This window comes from Rattus norvegicus, chromosome 14, assembly GCF_036323735.1.
Source record: "Rattus norvegicus strain BN/NHsdMcwi chromosome 14, GRCr8, whole genome shotgun sequence".
Lineage (NCBI taxonomy): Eukaryota > Metazoa > Chordata > Mammalia > Rodentia > Muridae > Rattus > Rattus norvegicus.
In genome coordinates, this window is record NC_086032.1 from 43,351,019 (window position 1) to 43,375,790 (window position 24,772).

At 42.0% G+C, this 24,772-nt stretch overlaps 1 protein-coding gene across 15 annotated transcripts in view; it reads left to right on the forward strand.

Annotated features, from left to right (window-relative positions):
- Positions 1–24,772, forward strand: part of Rfc1 (replication factor C subunit 1) — a 75,261-nt gene that overhangs the window by 31,251 nt on the left and 19,238 nt on the right. For 6 of the 15 annotated variants that reach the window (XM_063273687.1, XM_039092517.2, XM_039092518.2 and 3 more), the window contains exons 5-11: positions 6,787–7,019; positions 7,888–7,965; positions 13,625–13,702; positions 14,686–14,773; positions 16,898–17,172; positions 19,901–20,008; positions 22,702–22,881. In XM_063273687.1, the coding sequence (XP_063129757.1) occupies positions 6,787–7,019; positions 7,888–7,965; positions 13,625–13,702; positions 14,686–14,773; positions 16,898–17,172; positions 19,901–20,008; positions 22,702–22,881 (1,040 nt within the window). 15 annotated transcript variants of the gene reach the window in all.

The window sequence follows — 24,772 nt, forward strand, 5'->3', positions numbered from 1 at the left end:
ATTCTCTATTCACTAGGATAGTTTTTAGTGCAGTCTTCTGAAGAGATGCTAGTATCTTATATGAGACTTTTATGACCACTGACAGTCTCCTCTCCCTCTTCTATTAGTCTCCTCTCCCTCCAGTAGACAGTCTCCTCTCCGTCCTCCACTGACAGTCTCCTTTCCCTCTTCTAGTAGACACTCCTTTCTCTCCTCCACTAGACTATCTCCTTTCCCTCCAGTAGACAGTCTCTTCTCCCTTCTCCATTATAGTCTCCCCTCCCCTTCTTCTGTTTTTTTTTTTTTTTTTTTGAGACATGGTCTTGCTCTATAACCCTGGCTGGCCTTGAACTCACAGCAGTCCTCCTATCTCAGCCTCTCCAAGTGTGGGATTACAGGTGTATGCTACCACATCTGACTCATTCCATTCAGCCCATGGCATGTGTGTGTAAAAGAAAGCATTGTCCTTGTTTTAGTTAAAAATTTTGGGGTACAATGTACCCATTATGGTAGTTATATTTCTGTTGCTGTGATACAATACTCTGAACCAGAGAGGGGTGAATGTCTGCTCATCTTGCTTTCTTCTCATCCACTCCAAGATCATAGAGCCCAGATTAGTCTTGCTCACAGTGGATCTTCCACCTCTCTCAATCTGTATTTCACTCAAAGGCCTGTTTTGACCCCGTGTGATTCTAGGTCTCCTCAGGTTGGCAGATTAGTTATCATACCCACCTACTATGATGCTTATATGGTATTCTATTTTCCCTATAGGACTCTAAAATTATATTTTTTATTTCATTTTATGTGTTTTGCCTTCTTGTATAACTTTGCACCATGTTTGATCCTGGTGCCCGAAGAGGCCAGAAGAGCATGTCAGATCCCTTGGGACTCTTGGAGTTTCAGATGGTTGTGGGCTCCCATGTGGAGGCTAGGATTGAACCTGGGTTCTCTGTAAGAGCAGTATGTGCTCTTAATTGCTGAGCTCTCTCTCCAGCCCCATAAAGTTGAAATGTAGAAACTAGTGATATTCTATGTTGAAGACAGACTGTCATTTAGCCTAGTCTGTGGATCTAAGGGCGATCTTGATTCTGATCACCCTGCTTTCCTCCTCCCAGTGCTGAGACCTCAGGCATGCAACACTGTGTCCTGTTTACTTGGTTTTGAGTTCAAACCATTGCTGCTGGGCATGGTGCCACAAGCGTTTAATACAAGCGCTTGGGAAATTAGAGGCAGGTAGATCCCTGTGAGACTGCATAGTGTGATGGTTTCTATATGCTTGGCCCAGGGAGTGGTACCATTAGGAGGTGTGGCCCTGTTGGAATGGGTGTGTCACTGTGGGCATGGGCTTTAAGACACTCATCCTAGCTGCCTGGGAGCCGGTCTCATAGCAGCTATGATAAGTATATAGAACTCTCAGCTCCTCCTGCAGCACGCCTGTCTGGACGCTCCATGCCTCCTGCCTTGATGATAATAGACTGAACCTCTGAACCCGTAACCAGCTCCAATTAAATGCTGTCTAAGAGGGAGGTGCCTTGGTCTTGATGTCTGTTCATAGCAGTAAAACCCTATGACAGTGAGTTCCAGGTCAGTTAGGGCTATAGCGAGGCACTGTCTGAAAAACAACAAAACTAAAAGCAGAACAAAACCCAAATTTTTGATTTGTTTTTACATTTTTGTTTTAGATGCTAGGAATGAAACGTAGGGCTTTGAGCATGCTAGACCTACACTCTGTCTCTGAGTTACAGTACCCAGTCTTTATCTTTTTAAAATGTGGCTATTTTGATTTTATATATATATATATATATATATATATATATGGCCTACACTTTATTTCTGTTGTGTAGTACTTTAAAAAATAATTTGATTTCATTATTTTTTTTTTTTTTTTTTTTTGGTTCTTTTTTTCGGAGCTGGGGACCGAACCCAGGGCCTTGTGCTTCCTAGGTAAGCGCTCTACCACTGAGCTAAATCCCCAGCTTGATTTCATTATTAATTATGTATGTTTATGGTCTGTTCTGGAGGGCGTGTGTTCATGTAAACGCTGATGCCCACGGATGCCAGAAGAAGGCATTTGATTCCTTGGAGCTAGATTACAGGCAGTTGTGAGCTGCCTTTTGTGCTTGCTGGGGACCAGACTATGTGCTCTTCAACTTTGAGCTGTCTTTGCTCCGTGCAGTGCTTTCTAAGCTTCCTGAGAAGGACGGAAGGGATCGTATGCATGCCAAGTATTTTTGTTTATATTAGTAAGCATCCAGGCTTACAGTTCAGCTTTAGGAATATTTTATCATCACTTTGATTAAATCTGTCCTATGTCTTTGTCAAAATTTTAAAAAATGAGTTTAGCCTCATTAATTTCCCAATTTACAGAAAAAGGAAAACAATGCTTGTAGCTAACCTTTACTTGTTGTACTGAATGTGCTTACTTTTTAGTTTTTAATGAAATGATAGGCCTTGAGTTTGATTGCCAAAGGCTGCCTTACTCAGTTTCACCAGCAGCTGCTGTTTGATTGAAGAAATTAGAGTTTTTCTTTGTCTTCATTTCTTTTAATGCTAACTTTACAGTAATTCTGGAGGCAGTGCTTTGGGAAGTGTACTTATATGATGAGAGTTAATTTGGGGGAAAAAGTGGAGGTGCTATACTTTCTAGGGTGCCCTATAAGGTTCATAACCAAAACTTGGGAAAATAGCAGAAAATATCATGGGGATTGGTATAATATTTTTCTTTGCTTAATTTTAGAGTTAGGCAGTTTTGTGTATGCTGCAACAAGCATAATATTCTATGTGTTTGAGAGCTTCTTACAGATGCTGCCAGTGAAGTATGGAACGGTTGTAGCAGAAAATGTCTCTTAAGAGAACTGTCTGTTGATTTGATTATAGTTTTTGAGAATCAATACTAATTTGCATATTAGGATTTTACATAGAAGAATCTAAGTTTAGAGATTTTGAGCTTGACTGAAGTAGTTAGATTAACATTTTTAAATCAACTCGGCGAATGCTACTTTTTCATTATTCAGTGTCTTAACTTGCCTGGGCCACTTCTCCCCACAGGATGTACAGTGTGGAGTGTGATACACAAAAGAGAGAAACCTTTTCACTGACTTGCTTTGACCCTGAGAGGGTTTATTGCTCATTCATTAATGAGACCCCTGGCCTCTCCATCAGTTTTGCTTTTCTGCTTATTTGCAGAGACTGTCTGTCTCACTTAGCACACACCCATGAACCTAGGTATCCGCTCAGTACTTTTCTATTCATTTAGATAACATGTATTTTTTAGCCTTAACAACTGAACCTTCCTCTACCCTTCCAAACCAAGATGACAGTGCAGGGTTTGATTCGAGAAGCGGTGAAAAGGCACTTTATATGTACACTTTGCACTCTAGTTTCCCTACTTAGATTTCACTTGTTGCTAAGTCAATTATTTTTAATCTTTCTAATGAAATCTCCCTGTTAATTGGATTCTGGAATGTTCCAGAAGATTCCAAGAGAATCGTAGCATCAGGGCAGTCAGATCCATCTGCAGAGGCCAAACTGAGCAGCAGGAGCTCCAGAATTAGATTTGTTTGTCCTGCTTGGCTTGTAAATAGATTTGATTGCAGACCTTCCCATTATTCCCTTCTCTCTCATCATTATCCTTCCAAACAGATGAGTGTGGCTAACTCAGAGTGGCAGAGCCATCTCCTCTCCCAGGCAATTCCTCTACTCTGTGTTGGAAAATGCTAGTTTAGTCGGTCGTTGTTACCGCACTTGAGATTATGTTGTCTATAAATAAAAATAAATGGTGTTTTTACAAGGAGACAAATATCCTGGAGGGAAATTTTAAGTGTTGAGTTGCCTTTGATTTTCAAGTAGTTGTCAGAAATCTGACTTGGATCTGTTTATCAGAGTTTCATTACAGCTTTTGGGGAGGAGAAAACAGCTTGCTTTGGCTTCTAACAGACAGAAACAAATCAGCTTTACTAGAAAACAGGAATGTTTTACCTGTACATTGTTCAGGACTATAGAAGGTTTATGTTACTTGAGGATGGCCCAAGCAAAACCTGTTAAGTGATTGTGTCTTTGTAGGAAGCAAGTTACACTGTTGGATTCTTTTTGGCCTAGAACTCACTGGAGTTACTCCTGCCTTAGTTTCCTAGGCGCTGGAGTTATAGGGCTGTATCACCATAACTGGCCACAGAGCCTCTGTTGCCTTCTTTTTACATAAGCCTTAGAACCACTAAAGACTGAGGGGGGTTTAAGGTGGCTAGTTGGTATAGAGATAGAGTTGTTCTTTCTTGAGGTTTTGATTTTATCCAGGCACCATGACAGGATGCCTTTGTCCCGTGACTTACAGACTGTTATGGTAGTTAGATTTCCATCACTATGGCAAAGTGCTTGGATAGTATTTTCAGACACTTCATTACGTGGCTGCTTTGTTTATGGTGTCCTCACCCACCCACCCATGGCTTAGTTTGTCTATGTAGTCCTGACTGTCCTGGAACTTGCTTGTAGACCAGGCTGGGCTAGAATTCAAAGATCCACCTGCCTCTGCTTCCCAAGTGCTGGGATTAAAGGTGTGTGCCACCCCTCCCCTCCAGCTATTTATGGACTTTTTAAAGAATAATTTTTTTATAATATTTTCTTTTAAAAAGTACTTTTTTTTTTTTTTTTTTTTTTGGTTCTTTTTTTCGGAGCTGGGGACCGAACCCAGGGCCTTGCGCTTCCTAGGTAAGCGCTCTACCACTGAGCTAAATCCCCAGCCCCAAAAGTACTTATTTTTTAATTTTTGTGGTTATGTTTGCTTGCTTGTGTGTATATGTATGTATGTATATATATGTATATGTATATGTGTATGTATGTATATATATGTATATATATATATATCTATATGTATATATCTCACTTGTGTGTAGTAACTGCAGAAGCTAGAAGAGGGCATAGGATTCTCCTGAAGCTGGAGTTACAGCTGGTTGTGAGCTACTGTGTAGATGCTGGGAATGGAACCTGGGTTCTCTGCAAGAACAAATGGCCTTAACCATGAGCCATCTTCTCTCTAATCCTATCTAGGCTTTAGACAAGACTGAACACAACAGTGTGGAGTATGTGGTAGCTGAGGAGCAGAAAGGGGAAGGAGGCTTTTTTAAGAGGCTGGTGATAAAATGTTTCCCATATGGGATGGGGTGTGTGTGTGTGTGTGTGTGTGTGTGTGTGTGTGTGTGTGTGTGTGTATGTATGGGGGCATGTGCCTCAGTGAGTATTGGAGGTTAAAACACATGTGGGAGTCAGGGGTCTCAGGGATGGAATGCAGGTTCAGGATTGGCACCAAAGCATTTGTACCCACTGAGGCATCTCCCTGGATGCTGGATTTTTTTCCCTTTGGATATAAAGTGTAACAAGACAAACAGTTTAAATGAATGGTTAGGTAACTGTCAGATGTCAGCCCTCATTATGTGTGTGGCCGGTCTGGACTTCTCACCACCCTGTGTACCACCCTAGTCAGCATCCTGTCTGGAACTGTGATGGCTTCCCTCTCTGCAGTGTCCCCTCCAGAGGACAAGACTTAACCAACATGTGCTATGCTACTTAGGCTTCCGTGCTGCCACCCGAGTTCCTTTCTATCAGCTAGGGAGTCCTATAGGATTTGATCCTTACCTACAGCCACACTGCCTTTAACTTGGGAGCACTGTAATTGGGGCTTACAGTTCACACTATCTGACTGTTGTTGTAGAGGTGTCTTCATTGCATGGCTCTGTGCAGATGTTGCTTATCAAAGAGATGTTCCCTAGTCAGGTAAGTTAGGTCATACTAGAAATCCCAGCATTAGGGCAGGAAGTTTGAGTTGGAGGTCAGCTCTGGCTATGTAGGAAAGTCAAGGCCAGCCAGAATTACATAGACTCTGTCTCAAAAACCAAAGGATTGAGAAGCCCAGTGGTGGTGCATGCCTTTAATCCCAACACTTGGGAGGCAGAGGCAGGGGGAACTCTGAGTTTAAGGCTAGCCTGGTCTACTTGGTGAGTTCCAAGACAGCCAAGGAATACACAGAGAAACCCTACCTAGAAAACCAAAACCAAATAAAAAGCCAAAGGCTTATAGCTAAGGGGAGAGTACTTGTCTGGTATACATAAGGCCTTGAGTTTGAGCTCCCAAGAATAGGCTTTTTTGATGATTGCTTTTATCAAAAAGAACAGTTTCTTGGACATTTTCTCTCCTTCTCCTTCCCCCCCCCCCTCCCCCTTCTCCCTTTTTCTTCCTTTCTTCCTTCTTTTTCCTTTTCCTTTATGGTGTTGGGATGTGAACCTGCAGTCTCCTATGTGTGCTATGCAGGTATTCTTCCACTGAATTATCCCCTCTCTAATCATTCATTTTTTGGAGGTACAGAGTCACTGTTGGAGATTGGACTTCAGGCCTCTTGTATCCTTAATCACTCCTTACTTTTATTTTGTTTCACTTTTTCTTCATGCAGCTTGAAGATAAAATGTGTGTATTTGTTTATATACACATACATGTATGTAAATATGTATAAAATTAATGTATCTTCTTTTCCTGGACACTATGCATTCTGTGAGGTCTGGGAATGCATCTTTCGCTGCTGTATCTTTTCTTAGCCCTTAGTTGTATCCTCAGTGCCTGGTATATAGTAGGTGTGTTATGAATGTTTGTGCAGCCAGCCATAGACCTGGCCCTTGTAAACGGCAGAGTGTCTGTTAGATCCAGAGGATAGGAAGAAGAAAACAACTCAAGGTATTAGGTGTTTATTTTTTTAAAGCTGGTAAAAATGATTAGTTTATATAATTAAGACCTATGCTTTATCAAAAATATTTTCCATTTAAGATGAAGACGATGACTTTTTATGTAAAAAGGCAGCCTCCAAATCAAAAGAGAATGGAGTATCTACAAACAGTTACCTTGGAGCATCAAACGTGAAAAAGAATGAAGAAAACACTAAGACTAAGAGTAAACCGTTATCACCAATAAAACTAACACCGACATCAGTGCTTGATTATTTTGGAACTGAAAGTGTCCAGAGATCTGGGAAGAAGATGGTGGCGAGCAAAAAGAAAGAGGTAAGTGTTTGGCTTGCAAGCAAGAGTGTGAGAGTTGCTGGGTGTGCTGGTGTGCACCAAAGCTTCAGCACTTGGGAGACTGAGGCAAGAAGAGCATTAGTGTAGCCAGCCTGTGCTACATAATGGAATTGATATCCATTCATGGATACTAACCTTGGGATTCATAAAGTAAACATGCTTTATTAATAGAGATAGTTTTGTGTGATGTAGATAAATATCATCCTCATTCTGGAAGATATGGGAATTAGAATATGTGTGTGTGTGTTGTACTCGAAAGCAGGAAAACATTTAATTATACGAAAAAGTCTTGGTTCTTAGAGTTTAAATGGAATTTTCAAAGTGTAAACTTTTTTTATTGTTGATTTACACATTGCATTTTGAAATGGGATAATATGTTGTTTTAACAGAGTGCACCCATGCTGATCTTTAGTTTGACAGATACTGAATTCGTTCTCCCTGGCCATTTAGGAAATGGACCTACAGGTACATCAGCTGTAGTGTGCGCTGATTCGTTGTGCCTTCACGACTGTCCATGCTGACAGTGATTTGCTAATATTTTAGACTGTTTCGCTGGCCAAAGCATTAACCTATAGTGTGGGTGCTGTGCACACTTCTTTTGAACATATCAATAGAACAAAATGATAGTCATCTGTCTGTAGAGTAGTCTTTATGAGATTGGATGTTACCAGAACAGCCACAAACTTGACTTTGGCTGCATGGATTGTGGCCTATTTCTCACTAATGTGTTTAGTTAGTGTTTCCAAAAGAAAAAAGAAAAACAAAAAAAAAACAAAAAAAACCAAAAAGCCCAAAACTTTATTTTTAGCTGGATTTATGCTTATCTTGCTTGATTTTCTTTGGAATACAGTCTTCTCAAACCCCAGATGATTCCAGATTAAATGATGAGGCCATCGCCAAGCAGCTGCAGCTTGATGAAGATGCAGAGGTATAACCGTCGCAGTTAATTATCAATGTCCGCTCCGTGTTAGCTTGGAACTCATGTTAGCCAGGCAAACAGTCAAGGTGGTTTTAATCCTTTTCTCTTTTTAAATAAGTTCTGTCTGTCTGTTTGTATATCTGTTTGTCTGTATGTGTCCATCCCCGTGTATCCGTCTGTCCGTCCGTCCGTCCATCCATCCATCCATCCATCCATGCATCCATCCATCCATCCATCCATCGCAGGACCAGAATTCACTGTGTAGGCTAGGCTGGCCTTGAACTCACAATTTTGCCTTAGTTTCCTGAGTATTGGGATTGTAGTGGTGCACAGCCATGATTAGCTCAGGATTGCTCTACTCTAATTTTAAATTGAGCCTCATTAGGAGTTCGGTGTAAAAAATAAAGTATATGAGAATATAAGTTCCTGTAGAATATAAATGATGTTTCTGACATACTTATTTATGTAAAAGTTATGAAGTTCTGTGAATAGGAGGCTTCTTAGTGTATTTGAAAGAATTTCGTTTTCTCCTGTCTTCTTTTTGCTTTCACTCTGAGCATACATACCCTGTCCAGTGGCCTTAGTTACTATATACACTGACTTAGAAACCTGCTTTTGGTTAGAGCTGTAAACCCTTATTTGAAGAGGATTTATTGATCACTTACTGAGTTCCTAGCCTGGCTGTAGGTAGTAGGTGATTACAAGGAGGAAAACAAGATGCTGGGAAGTCACAAGCATGCAAAGAGGGCAAGCGGAGTTCCAGGTAGGGAGGGAGTGCATTGTTTCAGAGAATGAAGCACAGGGAGCCACTGCTGATTACTCAAGTCCCCACTAAGCACAGGACTGCAAGGGTAAGCATCATAAAGAGGAAGTGTGCTCAGGAGATCAGTATGGCTGCACAAATGAGTGAGAAGGAAGTTAGGTGATTTGGACGGGTAGCTACCAGCAAGTCCTGTAGGTCACAATGGATCTTCAGTACCTAGGAAAGGGGCTTTGATTGGTTAGGACTTCAGATTTAGCTTCTGTGAGATAGACACATTGGAGTCTTTAATAAAGTGGCATGACTTGGTGGGTCTTAAGTATACTGGCTTCTGTAATGCAGACAGGATAATGGAAGTCTTTCCCAGTGGTTGGGCATGGGCAAAAGCAGACCAGCGTGGGATTGCTAGGGTATGGCAGATGTTGGCTTGTGTCAGGGTGGAAGTGGGAGAGATGGTAAGAGGTGACCTGAGCAGCTGGATGGACAGTGATGCTGTTACGAAGATCAGAACACAGGATGCAGGTACAGAGAAGTTAGGAGTTCTGTGCTGGGGGCCATGAGACGGCTCAGTTTAAAGCGCTTGACATGGAAGCCTGGCCACCTGAGTTTGATTTCTGGGATCCATGTACAGGTAGAAGAAAAGTTGTTCTCTGTGCGCCACATGAACACCCATGCATACACACAGATATACATTAATGAACTAAAAAGAGGAGGTAGTGGAGGAATGAGGAGACAAGCCTAGCACTCAGCTGAAGTTGAGTATTTGGAAGTGATTAGCATTTGTGTGGGGCTTAATACTTGTACACCTGTATGACACCTTGAGGAGAAAAACTGAAGAAAAACACTTTTAGGATTGGTCTTCAGATTGGAGATGAAGAGGACTGGCAGAGGGACTAAGGGAGTGGTGAAAGGGGTGGGAAGACTGGACGAGCGGGCGTTTGCAGATGCTGAGTACGGATGAAGTTCACCGGGAGTGCTCATCGTCTAAAGCTTTGTTAGGGCTTTGTGGACCCCTTCCCTGTTTCTTAGAGTGGGTGTCCTGTTCCTAAACTCCCAGGACTGTTACTGTTTATTGAAATTGTGATAAAGATGCCTTCTATATGTAGCTTTCAAGTCCTGTCCCCAGGGCTGATTATGTCTCAGCGCTTGTTGTAGTACCCTGTATGGTTCTTCATGTTGTTAGCCGGACACTTCACACTTAGTGTTTTACAAATATTCTTTAGCTGGGTATGGTGGTCCCAGCAGAGGTAGACAGATCTCTAAAAGAGCTTGAGGCCAGTCTGGTCTACATAGCAAGTCCCAGACCAGCCAATACTATATGGTAAGACCCTGTCTCAAAACAACAACAAAAACCAAAACCAAAACATCTTCCTTGTTTTTGGTTATATGGAATTATATTATCTCTAACCAGGTGTCCTGATGACTCACTGTAGTGAGAGTGGCCATGTGAAGTCATTCTCAGGAACCTAACTTGCCTTATCTTTGCCGAACAGTAGAGGATTATCTACTTTTTCCCAAAGAACCAAAGGACATCACAGTCCCCTGTTTTCCTATTTCTATCACATTCTTTTAGACTCTTTGGGTAAATTATTAATCTAATGAAAGACTTTCAGGATGTTAATCATTGATAGTCTTTCCTAATTATCTTCTAAGAATCCCGTCTCCAGTTTTACATCTCTTTATTCATGGTAACTGTCCATTATCAAATACTGAAGTCAGTATATCAAATGCCACATGAAGTCAATGACAATAAACATTGTGTTAAACACAGGGTCCTTTACTACATGCCATAACCAAGTAATAAGTTCCGTTCCGTTCCGTTCCGTTCCGTTCCGTTCCGTTCCGTTCCGTTCCGTTCCGTTCCGTTCCGTTCCGTTCCTTTCCTTTCCTTTCCTTTCCTTTCCTTTCCTTTCCTTTCCTTTCCTTTCCTTTCCTATTTTCCTCTGAGACAGGGTTTCTTTGTGTAGCCTTGGCTATCCGGCAACTAGCTCAGTAGACCAGGCTAGTCTCAAACTCAGAGATCCACTTGCTTCTACCTCCCAAGTGGTGGGATCAAAGGTGTGCACTGCCTGGCACCCTCCCTCCCTCCCTCCCTCCCTCCCTCCCTCCCTCCCTCCCTCCCTCCCTTCCTTCCTTCCTTCCTTCCTTCCTTCCTCCCTCCCTCCTCTTGCCCTCCCTCCCTCCCTCCCTCCCTTCCTTCCTTCCTTCCTTCCTTCCTTCCTTCCTTCCTCCCTCCCTCCTCTTGCCCGCCCTCCCTCCCTCCCTCCCTTCCTTCCTTCCTTCCTTCCTTCCTTCCTTCCTTCCTCCCTCCTCTTGCCCTCCCTCCCTCCCTCCCTCCCTCCCTCCCTTTCTTGTTTTTTATTTTTATTTACTTTATGTATGTGAATACACTGTCACTGTCTTCAGACACACCAGAAGAGGGCATCAGATCCCATTACAGATGGTTGTGAGCCACCATGTGGTTGCTGGGAATTGAACTCAGGACCTCTGGAAGAGCAGTCAGTGCTCTTAACCGCTGAGCCATCTCTCCAGCCCTGCCTGGCATTTTCTAATGGAAGTATATCAGTATATCAGTTCCTTCTAAAACACCCAGAATCTCTGTTACCATAAATATAATACCGAGTATGATGTGGAAAAGTGGTGTTGTTAAGAAACCCTTGGATGCTGCTAGTAGAGTTGCAGTTACTTCTGTGATTAAGATGTTCACATTGACTTCAGTAATTAGGTATATAGTTCATTTGTAGAAAAGAGATACTAGTACAGGAAGCACGTAAGGGTGCCCTGTCTGCTTCCTTTATCCCTACTTTGCATGGGTTCATACACTTTTTGCTAGTGGAGTTGAAATGGAGAAACTTGCACATGGTAAGTAAGCATGTGGTCTCTTCTAGTGATCTATTTGTCCAGTGTGGCTACTTCATTTCTTAATTACAAGGAAGAACGTGTTTACTGCATTCTCATCAAGCTTGTCCTAGCTTTCAGCCTTCTTTCAGACTGGGTGGTTTGCAGACTTTTCTTGTTTGAATAATGTAAGATTTGTTGGATACTAGGCTGGGCGGTTAGGTTTACCAGGCACATGAGGTGAGTTTAAAATGAGAAGTGTGTTTCATTGTTTGGTCTTCAGCTCTGTTCTGCTGAAAGCAGAAGTGTTTGGCAGTGATAGGTGCTTCTGGTGTCTCTGTGCTGATAGAGTCCTGGTAGTTAAAGTGCTGATGGTATTTGTCTGTTCTTACTATCATACACAAAGAAAATACTCTTCTGTAAATTTTTTTATTATTTTATGCTTATGGGGGTTTGTCTACATAGATATTTGTACCACATGTGTGCCTGGTGATGTGGAGCCTGGGAGAGTCTTTGGAACTGGAGTTACAAACAGTTGTGAGCTGCCTTGGAGGTGCTGGGAATCTAAGTAGGGTCCTCTGAAGAGCATCAAGAGCTCTTTTTTTTTTTTTTTTTTTTTTTTTTTTCTTTTCTATTTTTCGGAGCTGGGGACCGAACCCAGGGCCTTGCGCCTGATAGGCAAGCGCTCTACCACTGAGCTAAATCCCCAACCCAACATCAAGAGCTCTTAATTGCTCAGCTATCTCCCTATATTAGATACAAAAATTTAAATTTCTTAGATTTCCTGTTTACGTGTCTCATGGGTGATTATTTTTCTTATAGATTGAGATTTTTAAACAGGTTTATTATTTTTACTTGTGTGTGTGTGTGTGTGTGTGTGTGTGTTTGTTTGGGTATGAGCATGAATACAGTTGCCCGTTGGGGTCAGAGGCATCAGACTCCTTGGAGCTGGAGTTACAGTTTTGAACTTACCAGCACCAGTCCTGGGAGCCTACCCTGGGCTGTCTTATAGAGCCGTATGTACTCCTAACTGCTGAGCCATATTTTCAGTCCCTTAGGTTGAGATTCAATCCAGAGATTCTTCTAGAGCTTCAAACACATGAAGCAAGCTGGGTGTGTTGGACACACTTTAACTTCAGTACTCAAGAGGAAGAGCCACAGGCAGGCAGAGCTCCATGATCTTCAGGAGTCCAAAGCCTGGTGTAACAAAGCTTCCATACCATCCAGGACGACATAATGAGACAGGGCCTTCCACAAGGGTGGCTGGGAGAGGATAAGCCAGGCGCGGTGGTGCACGCCTTTAATCCCAGCACTTTGGAGGCAGAGACAGGCAGAGCTCAGTGAGTTTGAGGCCATTCTGGTCTACATCCTGACTTCCTAGCCAGCCACTGTGTTGTAAGACCCTATCTTAAAAAAAAAAAAAAAGAAAAGATGGGTGGGCGAGGTTGGAGAGATGACTCAGAGCTAGTAATGACTTTGTAGAGGACCTGAGTTTATTCGCTAGCACCAGTGTCAGTAGCTTAGAGCTATTCATACCTGCAGTTCCAGCGGATCTGATGCTCTCATCTGGTCTCTGCACTCGTGTACATACCCACATATAGATGCAAGTATACACATGAGATTTTCCTTCCAACAAATAAACAAAGCATAAAACATAATGAGGAGAACAGTTATACTAAGAACATTAAGAGAGAATGTGACCTCAGATTTTATGAAGAAATTCCACTTTAGCACGTGTACCTCCATTGGCCAGTAAGGTGACTCAGCAGATGAAAGTGCCTGAGGGCTGGAGTTCAGTACTTGGGGCTCAAAAGGAGAAAAACAGCTCTTACAAGTTGTCTTCTGACCTCCTTACCTGTGCCATGGCATCCATACCCACATACACAATAAATAATTAAAAATGAAATAAACAAATTTGAAACATGCTAACTTTATTATGCTGTAGAACATGTGATACTTGACTTATTTTTAGGAAGTTTTTCTGTTTTTTTTCTAAACATATGAACTACACATTTAAAAACTTTTAGGTACAAAAGCCAAAAGCATCTTACTGTGTTATGCTTTTTATAGCTGGAGAGGCAGTTGCATGAAGATGAAGAATTTGCAAGAACACTGGCCTTGTTGGATGAAGAACCTAAGACCAAAAAGGTAGCATTATGGCATGTGTATGTGTGTACATGTGTGTACATGTGTGTACATGTGCAGGCCAGAGATAGATGTCAGGTCTCACCCTCCACCTCAGTTACCTCGGAGCTTCCCATTTCTTCTAAGTTGGCTGACCAGGGAGTGAGCCTCCAGGATCCTCCTTGTGTCCTTCCCAGCTTTGCAGTTACAGGAGTGCACTGCCATGCTTGGCTTTCCCATGGTTGCTGGGGATCAGAACTCAGGTCCCTGTGTAGGTGCAATATGTGGGACGATGGCTTTATCTGCTGAGCCTTCCCACTAGCTACATGGTTTAAATTTACAGTGTGTGTGTGTGTGTATCATTTACAATGTTATTGTTTCTAAAAGGTTTCAAGAAATAAAGCAGAGCTTGCCTCACACAGTGGCTTTTACCTTTATTATCAAAGGGATTTTTAAAAAGATTTACTTATTTATGAGTACTCTGTAGCTGTCTTCAGACACACCAGAAGGGGGCAGTAGATCCCAGTTCAGATGGTTGTGAGCCACCATGTGGTTGCTGGGAATTGAACTCAGGACTTCTGGAAGAGTGAGTAGTTCATGCTTTTAACCTCTGAGTCATCACTATCATTTTTTCCTGCTTTTGTTTTGTTTTGTTTGTTTCTATTTTAGTATGCAGCTGCATGATATTGTATTAGTAGTTTGGGAGTTGAGATAAAGGAAGACTAATAAGACTTCCATTTCCGGGTTAGGAGACTTGGGTGAAACAAGGTGTCTATTGAATTATTGCCATAATCTTCCACATGTTTCCTTATCAGTGAAATGAAGTAATTAAACATTTCCTTTGCTGTGGTAATTTTTGTGGATAAATGGATGGCAGTTTATTGTGGTATCTTGCTGGTTTGGAAGGTGACCCTTAAATTTAAAATTTAATTCGTTTTAACAACACATTTTATAGCAATAGTTTTCCTATTACTTAATACTTCTGACACTTTTAAAACTTGTTTTAGGCTCGAAAGGACTCTGAAGAGGGAGAATCATTTTCACCTGCCAAAGCTGAGTTAAGCAAAGCAGCAAAGCAGAAGAGCCCTGCTAACGGTAAAGATGGCGCTCGCTTGTCTCTGCAGAAGAGAATGCTGCTAGCTTTGCTTAACCCTTCTTCTCTCTCACCAGTTGTCTGGTGGACGTTTCAGAGAACTGTTTGACTGCTCCATTTAGATGACGATACTGCTAGGCTCATGATGTGCTTGTGCTCCAAGCCTCTGTCAGCAGTTGAATCATGTCATAGTGAGAAGTGCAGCTGAGTGTCCAGCCTTGTGAGTGTCAGCAGCATAGCGCACTGGGGAATCTCACTTCTGATGCCTGATATTGGAGAGGCTGCCGAATCCATGCATGTGGAACCCACAGAGATGGCAGTCTGATTTACAGTCACATTCCTATAAAATCAAACCTCAAAATTAGCCATCTCTCTGCTGTTCGTATGTTTCTTTTGTACCATCAAAAAGTTGAAAACTTTTTCTTTTTTTTTAAATTGATAGACATAGGGTTTTTTTTTTTTTTTAATTTAAAGATTTATTTATTTTATGTGAGTACACTGTTGCTCTCTTCAGACACATCAGAAGAGGGCATTGCTGGATTCTGTTACAGATGGTTGTGAGCCACCATATGGTTGTTGGGAATTGAACTCAGGACCTTTGGAAGAGCAGTCAGTGCTCTTAACTGCTGAGCCATCTCTCCAGCCTGAAAACTTTTTCTTTATTGGCTATTTTATTTATTTACATTTCAAATGTTGTCCGCCTTCCTGGTCTCCCATCCACAACCCTAGCCCATCCCCTCTCCCCTTTGCCTCTAAGATAAAGTTGAAAGCTTTTAAGTTGAACAGTCCTAAGTCAAAGATTATCTGCACTTTGAAAGCTAAATACTGGAGGAGAACACCCTTCTGCATTTAATGTTATGAAGACTGTATTGAGATACACTTTGTTAATGTATGAGTACCCATTGGTATGTGTGTTTTATTGTGGGGTGACACAGAAGCAAATGACTTGAGCTTTTCATGCTAGAGGAAGTGTCACAGGGTCAGCCTCTGGGTCATCAGACCATCTGAAGCTCTTCAGATTATCTTGGATGGCCTGTTCTGCATTGGTCCTGATACTGCACCATCTACTGATGCAGTCACCCACCCCTTGCCTTTTCTTACCCTGTTCTGTTTACTTTGCTATACAAGAGATTAAATCTAGGGCTTTGCACATGCTACTTAAGTGATGTTTCTGAACTATATTCTCAGCTCTCTTTTTACTTTTTACTTTGAGATAAGGTTCTACTGAGTTATCCAGGCTGGACTTGAATCATTCTGTGCTTTACACTTAAAGCCACAGTCTTTCTGCCACTGCCTTCTGAGTAGTTGGGATATTAAACCTATGGCCTAGATGCCCCCTCATTGTTTGTGAAACATTAGTTTCATGACCCATGTGGGTTCCCATGTCAGTGGACACTCAGCCTCTTTATGCAAAAGGGTAGAATTTACATATAGTTTACAGACAGCTTGGCTTCCAATATACTTTAAACCATTATTAGATTACTTTCATACAAGTAGTTATGTGCTGATTGTTAGACAATCGTCATCAGGATAGATGTACATAGTTTGTATATACACAATTAAAGTATTTTCTCTTCATGGCTGGCTGACCCGTGAGTGGAGCCTGCAGATGTGGGGGACTAATAATAGATGAGCTGATTATAGAGGTAAATCTGCTTGTGTGGTACTTTTCAGCCTTGATGACTCAGGATTTGGGGTTTCTCACTGCTACAGAATTCTGTGTAACAAATTCCAGTCAATATGTTTTGTCTCTGTATATTTTATAGCATATCTATGGAAGGACATCATTGTCTTTTCACACCATTTGGGTTTGATCTCAGGCTTAGTGCATTGGTGGACAGGTAGTGTACTATTGGACTACATCCATTTCTCTCAGTGTTGTTTACAATATATCACATGGATAGTTTGTATTTAAAATTACAATTCTTGATTTGAACTGGTCACAAAGAAATACTGTGTGAATATATGTTTAAAAATTAAGTATGCTGTGTAAACTAAAGTAGTAAGTGTTTTGAAATAGTGTGATACTATGTGGTACTAAAATCACATTGCTGAAAGCTGAAGGAAATGTTGATGTAGGCTGTCATATTCCCCAAATAACAAACGTGGTTTTCCCTTTGTAAAAGCAGAGCATTTCTCAATTGGAAGAAAGACCTACAGTCCTGCTAAGTACGGCAAGGGTAGAGGCTCAGAAGGCACCAAGCAGCCCTGCAGATCAGCTCACCAGAAGGAAGCCTGCTCCTCTCTCAAGGCCAGCTCCAAGCTGGCTCTTATGAAAGCACAAGAAGAAAATTCTTACAAAGAAACAGAACTGCTGGCTGCAAAAAGAGAAAGTGCCATTGAGCCCAAAGGAGAGAAAACAACTCCTAGGAAAACGAAAGGCTCTCCAACTAAAAGAGAGGTAGGGACTTTATGAAAGTGTGTAATTTAGGAGTACATGGCGCTTCTAGTTGGATTGTTTATCATGTTCCTAAGTTGTTGTAAAAACATAATTTGAAGCTGGGGGTGTAACTCAGTGGTCAGGTGCTTGCTTAATATACTTGACTCCCTGTTTGGTCCCCAGAAGACATCTCATTTAAATCGCTTCAAGAATATTCATTATTAATATGGGAAATGAGCCAATATGTATCGCTATTATATATATGAAACAATGCTCATATTCATAAATTATATTCCATAATATTCACAATAATCTTTGAGTATTTACTTTTGTTATTTGTTGTAAAGATGAAGAAACAGGCTGAAAGAATTTAAGTAACTTTTCTAAGATTACCTATCTGTGGCCCTCAGAACCACAAAAGGAATTTTCTCTTTTTTTTTTCATAATTTCAAATGTTATCCCCTTTCCTGATTTCCCCTCTGGAATCCCCCTATCCCTTTCCCCCTCCCCCTGCCTCTATGAGAGTGTTCCCCTGCCCACCCACCCATTCCCTCCCATCTCCTCGCCCTGGCATTCCTCTACACGGGGAATTGACCTTCACAGGGCCAAGGGCCTCTCTTCTCATTGATGCCAGACAATGCCATCCTCTGCTACATATGCGACTGGAGCCATGGGTTTCTCCATGTGTACTCTTTGGTTGGTGGTTTAGTCCCTAGGAGTTCAGAGGGGTCTGGTTGGTTGATATTGTTGTTCCTCTTATGGAGTTGCAAACCTCTTCAGCTCCTTCAGTCCTTTCTCTAACTTCTCCATTGGGGCCCCGTTTTCAGTCCAATGGTGTTTGAGAACATCTGTATTTGTCAGACTCTGGCAGAGCCTCTCAAGAGACAGCTAGCACTTCAAAAGAAATTTTCTTTGTCTTTAGATATATTTAAGATAAACTTTTTTTAAAGATTTATTTATTTTTATGTATATGAGTACAGTGCAGTTGTCTTCAGACACACCAGAAGAGGGCATTGGATCCCATTACAGATGGTTGTGAGCCACCATGTAGGTGCTGGGAATTGAAATCAGGACCTCTGGAACAGTGCTCTTAACTGCTGATCATCTCTCCAACCTGATAATGGTGTTTTGAATTTCCAGTTTGGAAGCACTTTAGATCTACAAGAAGAAACCATTATTCCATTATGCCTCTTAGGCATTTAGCATTAAAGGCAGAATAGTGCCTATTTTAACTGCTCATCACCAGTGTGTGTGTGTGTGTGTGTGTGTGCGCGCGCGCGCTGTGAAGTGGTGAAGATGTTGAAATGCTTTTGTTTGCAGGAAATTCTCATAAACATGCTTGAAGCATCAGTTAACTTTTTGGCCTCAGATTTTTCTTCAATAAATATTTATCAGGGGGAGTTTTTCTTCAGGCATGCTAAAGTTCATGGGGAAGTTTACAAAGAGTAATATTTTTGGGGGAAGGAGGAAATAAAAATTTAAAAAGTGATACTGTCATTTTTATGGTGTTTTTTGTAGTTGGACTAGAAGTAATGTAGAACTTATACTTAAGTAGTTGGGGGGGGCATCAGAGTTTAGTAAATTCAAATGATCTTAGTCAAATAATTCTGACATAGTAATTGAATATGCTTCAGTTATAGCCAGGTGTGGTGCATACCTGTAATCTCTGCACTTGGGAAGCTGAGGAAGAAAGGTTGATAGTTCAAGGCCAGCTTCTGCTACATAGTGAGACAGACCTTGTTTCAGAACAAACAAGGAGGCAGTCAGGCATGTAGACAATTCAAAGTTGCTTTTAATTTCAGACTTTCACAAAGAAGAATTACTGTTACAAATGAATAGCATTCCTAGTTGGTTTATGGGATCATATTTTGAATCTTGTTAAAAATATGGCTTTCCGGGGAAGGGAACTTCCATATAGAAGGGGAGGGGAAGGGGTTAGGGGGATGTTTGCCTGGAAACTGGGAAAGGTAATAACAATTGAAATGTAAATAAGAAATACCCAATTTAATAAAGATGGAGAAAAAAAGGAAAAAAAATATGGCTTTCCAGGGTACATAATTGAGACAGCTATAATTAGATCCCCCCCCCCCCCCCCCATAATTTGAGTGGCCCTTTCAATGGGTGAGAATGATTATTAAGTAGGATTGGGGCCAGATATGATAGTATATGCCATTAATGTTAGCACTCTGGAGACAGACATAGGTAGATCTCTGAGTTCAAGGCCAGCCTGGTCTCCATAGTGATTTTCAGGCAAGCCTAGTCTACACAGTGGGTTCTTGTCTCAACAACAATAGCAGCAGGGGACTTGGATCCTAGGATGAGCTGTAATAGTTTAACTCATAACCAGCTTAACTATCTTATTGATCATGTCACTTATTTATACAAAATAATATTTTGTCTACTTCAAGAGATTTGGACTTACTCTCGTAAGTTAAAGCAATATAAAATAGAAATTGGAAAGAATAAATAATGACACAGTGTTATAGTTCTAAAAGCTATTTAGGAGACCCCTCCCTAATACACATGTCCTAGACACACCCAGTATCTCTGGATCAGAAACCTAGAAGTGGATATTATTTTTATTTATATATATATGTATATATACATATATATATACATATATATATGCAAGTTATCTGTAATATATATAAATATATGTAAATTATCTAATATTTAAATAGAATTTTCTGTAATTTTTTTGAGGCACATTTTAATTTTACATGTCTTTTTTCTTTTCTTCTGCCCAAAGTCTGTAAGCCCAGAAGATTCTGAAAAGAAGCGCACCAATTATCAAGCTTATCGAAGCTACTTAAATCGAGAAGGTCCCAAAGCCCTGGGCTCCAAAGAAATACCCAAGGTAAGGGTCACGAAGAGTGTGCTGCTCTGTGAGAATGCTTCATGGTTTTGGTGTGCATTCACTGCTACGTCAGCAAGGAGCTAATGAACCAGTACTAACAGAAAGTGTCAGCTGCTGTTTTCTGAACTAGATGTTTGTGTTCACATTTTGACTCATGCTGTGGACACTGAGATGTCTTCCTGTAGACAGTGAGTAGCTTGAGGAGGGATGTGCCTTTCCATGCACTGGGGAGAAGTCCCGTGTCTTTGTCTTTGTGCTACTCAGAGCTTAAGGAATGGCATGGCGAGTGCCTTCCTATCTGATAGTAATTTTGTTATGTGCTTTGAGAAAGGAGTCCAAGATGTTCTTCAAGAACTTGGAACTGGATTTTCAGATGGTTGTCTACATGTATGTCTATGCACCATGTACATGCTTGGTGCATTCTTGAGGCCAGAGAGAATGTTGGAGCTCCTGGAACTAGCGTTGTTGACGGTTGAGAGCCACCATGTGGGTGTTGGGAATTAAACCCAGGTTCTCTGGAAGAGCACTTAACCATAGAGGCATATTCTAAGTCCCGAAGAGAATGTGTGCACATGCACAAAAGATTTATTTATTTTTATTTCATGCATATGGGAGCTTTGCCTGCATGTATGTGTACCATGTGCTTGCAGTGCCCACAGAAGCTAGAGGGAACACTGATCCCCTGGAACTGAAACTACAGTGGCTGTGGCTCTCCATGTGGGTACTGGGAATCCATCTAAGGCCCTCTAGTAGATCAGCCATTGCTCTTTTTTCTTTGGGAGATTTTTTTTTTTTTTTTTTTTTTTTTTTTTTTTTGGTTCTTTTTTTCGGAGCTGGGGACCGAACCCAGGGCCTTGTGCTTCCTAGGTAAGCGCTCTACCACTGAGCTAAATCCCCAGCCCCTCCAGCCATTGCTCTTAACCACTGCATCATTGCTCCAGCCCCAAGTGACATGGTCTTTAATGAAACAGGACAAACATATAGGACTTGGCGATAATAGGAAGTGAGAACTATAGCTGAGTGGGTTCCAGAAATGATCTGGTGATGGCACAAACATCTGGGTAAATCAAGGCAGAGTGTTTTGATGTTGGCTGAGTTGTGATTTAGGTGATGTATCTTTGTGGGGGTGCTCAGTAGACAAGTGACTGTGAGGGATTGATTGCACGTGAACCTCTACAGTATTAGTGTGTCGCTAGTGTGGAGGGAGAACTGTCATCTAAGAAACCCTGGCTGCCAAGTGGAGGGCCTTATCACAGTTCTTTATGAAATGGACCGTGAAAACCAAAGTGGGCCTGATGAGTAGCAGGCACAGACAGACGTGAGAAAGTCTGATGGGTGGCATCAGAGTAGTGCAAGCAAGAACAGGTGTTCTTGTCTTTTTAGATTATATTAAAGGCAGGTTTACTGGGACGCTGTGAGCTCATTGGCCCCAAGGATTGAGGCCAGGGGAGTCACCACAGGGAGAGGGAAGGTGGGGGAAGAGAAAGAAAGGGCGTCCACTCATGCAGGCACAGAGAAAGAAGAGAAGGGAGTGAGAAAGGGTGTTCTTAGGATGAGTGATTGTTATGGTCCATCATGTCATGGAAGTTCCAACAAAGAGAAGACAGATGCAATCTTGTCCATTGCCCAAGTAAAACGAGTAGTGGTCCTTGCTGACCTCAGCAAGAACAGGATGAGTAGAACAGTGGAGACACTGATGCAGTGACTGGAGGGAGCAGGGGCTGTCTCTGACTCTTCTGTCAGATTTTGGGACCTTTTTCCTCGTACTGAGTTGCCTGGTCCAGCCTTAATATAAGGCTAAAAATATTAATAATATAAATATTAACATATTGCCTATCTGCAACTTGATATGGCATATTTGGTTGATACCCTTGGGAGGCCTGCCATTTTCTGAAGATAAAGGAGGATGGACAGGGGAGGTAGAACACTCAGGACACAGGAGGTTGGCTTTGAAATGCAGGAGCTTCGTTATGTGGAGGGGACTGATCAGGCCGATGCTGGGGTATGTGTCGAGCTTTGTTTAACTTCTTTTCAAAACTTTCCTCTTTTACCAATCTCAGTTCTGGTCAGAGTAATAAGGAGCACAGCATATCGTGTACTCCTTATGTAATCTGTTTGGGTGTCTAATTTAGCTGATTTATTATAAAAACTAAAAATTTGTCACCTTAGAGAGTTGCAGTTCAGACTTAGGAGGAAAGAAGCCTGGTCAGCTCTTAGATTAGCTGTTATCTTTCCAGGGGGCGTGGGTGATGCATTCCTACCTTTATGTTTCTAGCAGTTTCTCTGCTTTTCTCTCAGAGGGAGTGGGGAGAGCTCATACTAGATAAGCTTTCCAGAAGCAAAGCTGGCTTCAGCCGCAGCAGCAGGCGTCAGTGGGCTGGGTACATTTGATTGTTTACTTAGAGGTGCAGAACTAATCACTGATTTAAATGTGGAAAGTGGAGAAGGGCACTAGCAGGCAATTTGAATGTTTGCCAACAGTATGTTCTCTTTGTTCTTTTGATATCTGTTCAAAGTTAGCTATGTAAGGAGTTCAACAGGATTCACCCCAGGGTTCACTGAAGCTCCATTGTAATTTCCTAGCCAGGTTTCCTGCTGGGGTTGTTATGATGGCTGGTGCCTCGGCTGCCACTGTTCCTTTGGAAAAAGCGTCCTTACAATTTCTTCTCTGCTCCATTCTCTCGGTTTTGTAGGGAGCTGAAAACTGCTTGGAGGGCCTGACGTTCGTGATCACCGGAGTGCTGGAGTCCATCGAACGAGAAGAAGCCAAGTCTCTAATTGAACGTTATGGGGGGAAAGTAACAGGAAACGTGAGCAAGAAAACCAGCTACCTCGTCATGGGCCGGGACAGCGGGCAGTCCAAGAGTGACAAGGTGGGTTCCGCTACCTCTTCTCACAGGGCCTGCCTGCTGCAGTATGGCAGTGTGACTGCGGTACTGCCCTGGCCTTCACCCTACAGATTTGTCTTCTCTGCATCCCACATGCTGTGTTGTCTGCTGGGACTACTGTAGTAGTTTACTTCAAGGTGAAGTTTGGTTCAAGCAGTTTGGTTACTCAGTTGGAAACATAGTTGCAGTTTACTTGACTTTATATATTCTAATTTAAAACTTAAAATTTTTTAACATACAAACTTAGTTTCTTTTTTTTTAAGTTCTGAGTTTTCTGATACATACCGCTATAGATCCTATCTTACCGTTTCATTACTGGAAGTGTGAGGAAGAAGCAGGTCAGTAGTAGAGTTATACGATACCTGACTAATTGGTTTAACTTGCCCTGACAAGGTGGTAGTCACTGGCTAGGATGTTTCAGCAGCTCAGGAGCTTAACCCAGAGAGTCCCAGCCACAACCTCTGTCAGCCTTATGGGCATCAAGCCTGGCCTTGTGCTTGTGAGGTAGCTGTCTGCCAGGCAGGAAATAGAGCATTGGGGATGGTCATTATAGCTGGGATGGGTCTTACAGGCTCTGTCCCAGCAGCATTCCAGGATGCTGCCTCATTGATTGACATGGCTTCTGATTGGGGGTGCTGCTCCAAGTCAGTATCCCTCAGAGATGGACATACTGAGTCCTGCTAGCCAGAGGGTATGGAAATGATTGCCACACGAGTCAGTCGTAAGAGGGCATGGAACAGCTGGACTTTGGTTCTCCTGACTTTGTTCCTTCCTAGGGAGCAAAGGTAAAGAGAGCCACAGAAGTAATGATGCCACACCACTCTGGTCTGCACTCACTCGTGCTGGCTAGTTTATGTCAGTTCAAACTAGAGTCATTCTGTAAGAGGGAGCCTCAGTTGAGAAATGCCCCACTAGATATGCCTGAGGTGCATTTTCTTGATTGATGACTGATGTGGGAGGGCCCTGCTCACTGGGGGTGGTGCTCACTCTCACCTCAGGGCTGTTGGTCCTGGGACTATAAGAAAGCAGATTGAGCAAGCTGTGAGAGGAAAGCCAGTAAGCAGCCGTCCTCTATCAGTTTCTGCCTTGAGGTTCCTGCCCTGTTTGAGCTCCTGTCTTTCTCCCTTTTCTCAGTGACATACTTTAAGCAAGTTCCTTAAGTTGCTTTTGGTTATGTGTTTTCTCATAGTAGGAACTGTAACTAAAATGCCATTTTTTTTTTTTAAAGAATTTATTTATTATTTTATTTATCTGAGTACACCATCACTGATACATCAGAAGAGGGCATTGAATCCCATTACAGATGGGCATTATGTGGGTGCTAGGAATTGAACTCAGGACCTCTGAAAGAGCAGTCAGTGCTCTTAACCGCTGAATCATCTCGCCAGCCCTAAAATACCATCTTTAAGGAGCTTGCTTATTTGTCTGTCTGTCTGTCTGTCTGTCTGTCTGTCTGTCTGTCTGTCTGTGCTAGACATTGAACCCAGACCATGTACATGCTAGATACACTGAAATACATCTTTAATCCTTCATTCCTTGAGGAAAAGGATCTTGCCACATTGCTTAAGCTGGTCTTAAACTCTTGGATCCTTCTACCTGTTTCCTTCGTCCTGGTATTATAGGAATGTAGTGCCATGGCTGATCTTCTCCTCTCTCTCTCCTATCTAAATTCTTTGCCACGTTGTTGCTTCATAGTTCAAGTAGGTCTCAAAATCTGTATTTCCTTGCCTTTCAATCATTTCTCTCTCTCTCTCTCTTTCTGTGTGTGTGTGTGTGTGTGTGTGTGTGTGTGTGTGTGTGTGTGCGTGTGTGTGCGTGTACGCGCGCGCGTGCGTGCGTGTGCTGGAGCAATGGGCAGAAGAGGATGTTACTTATC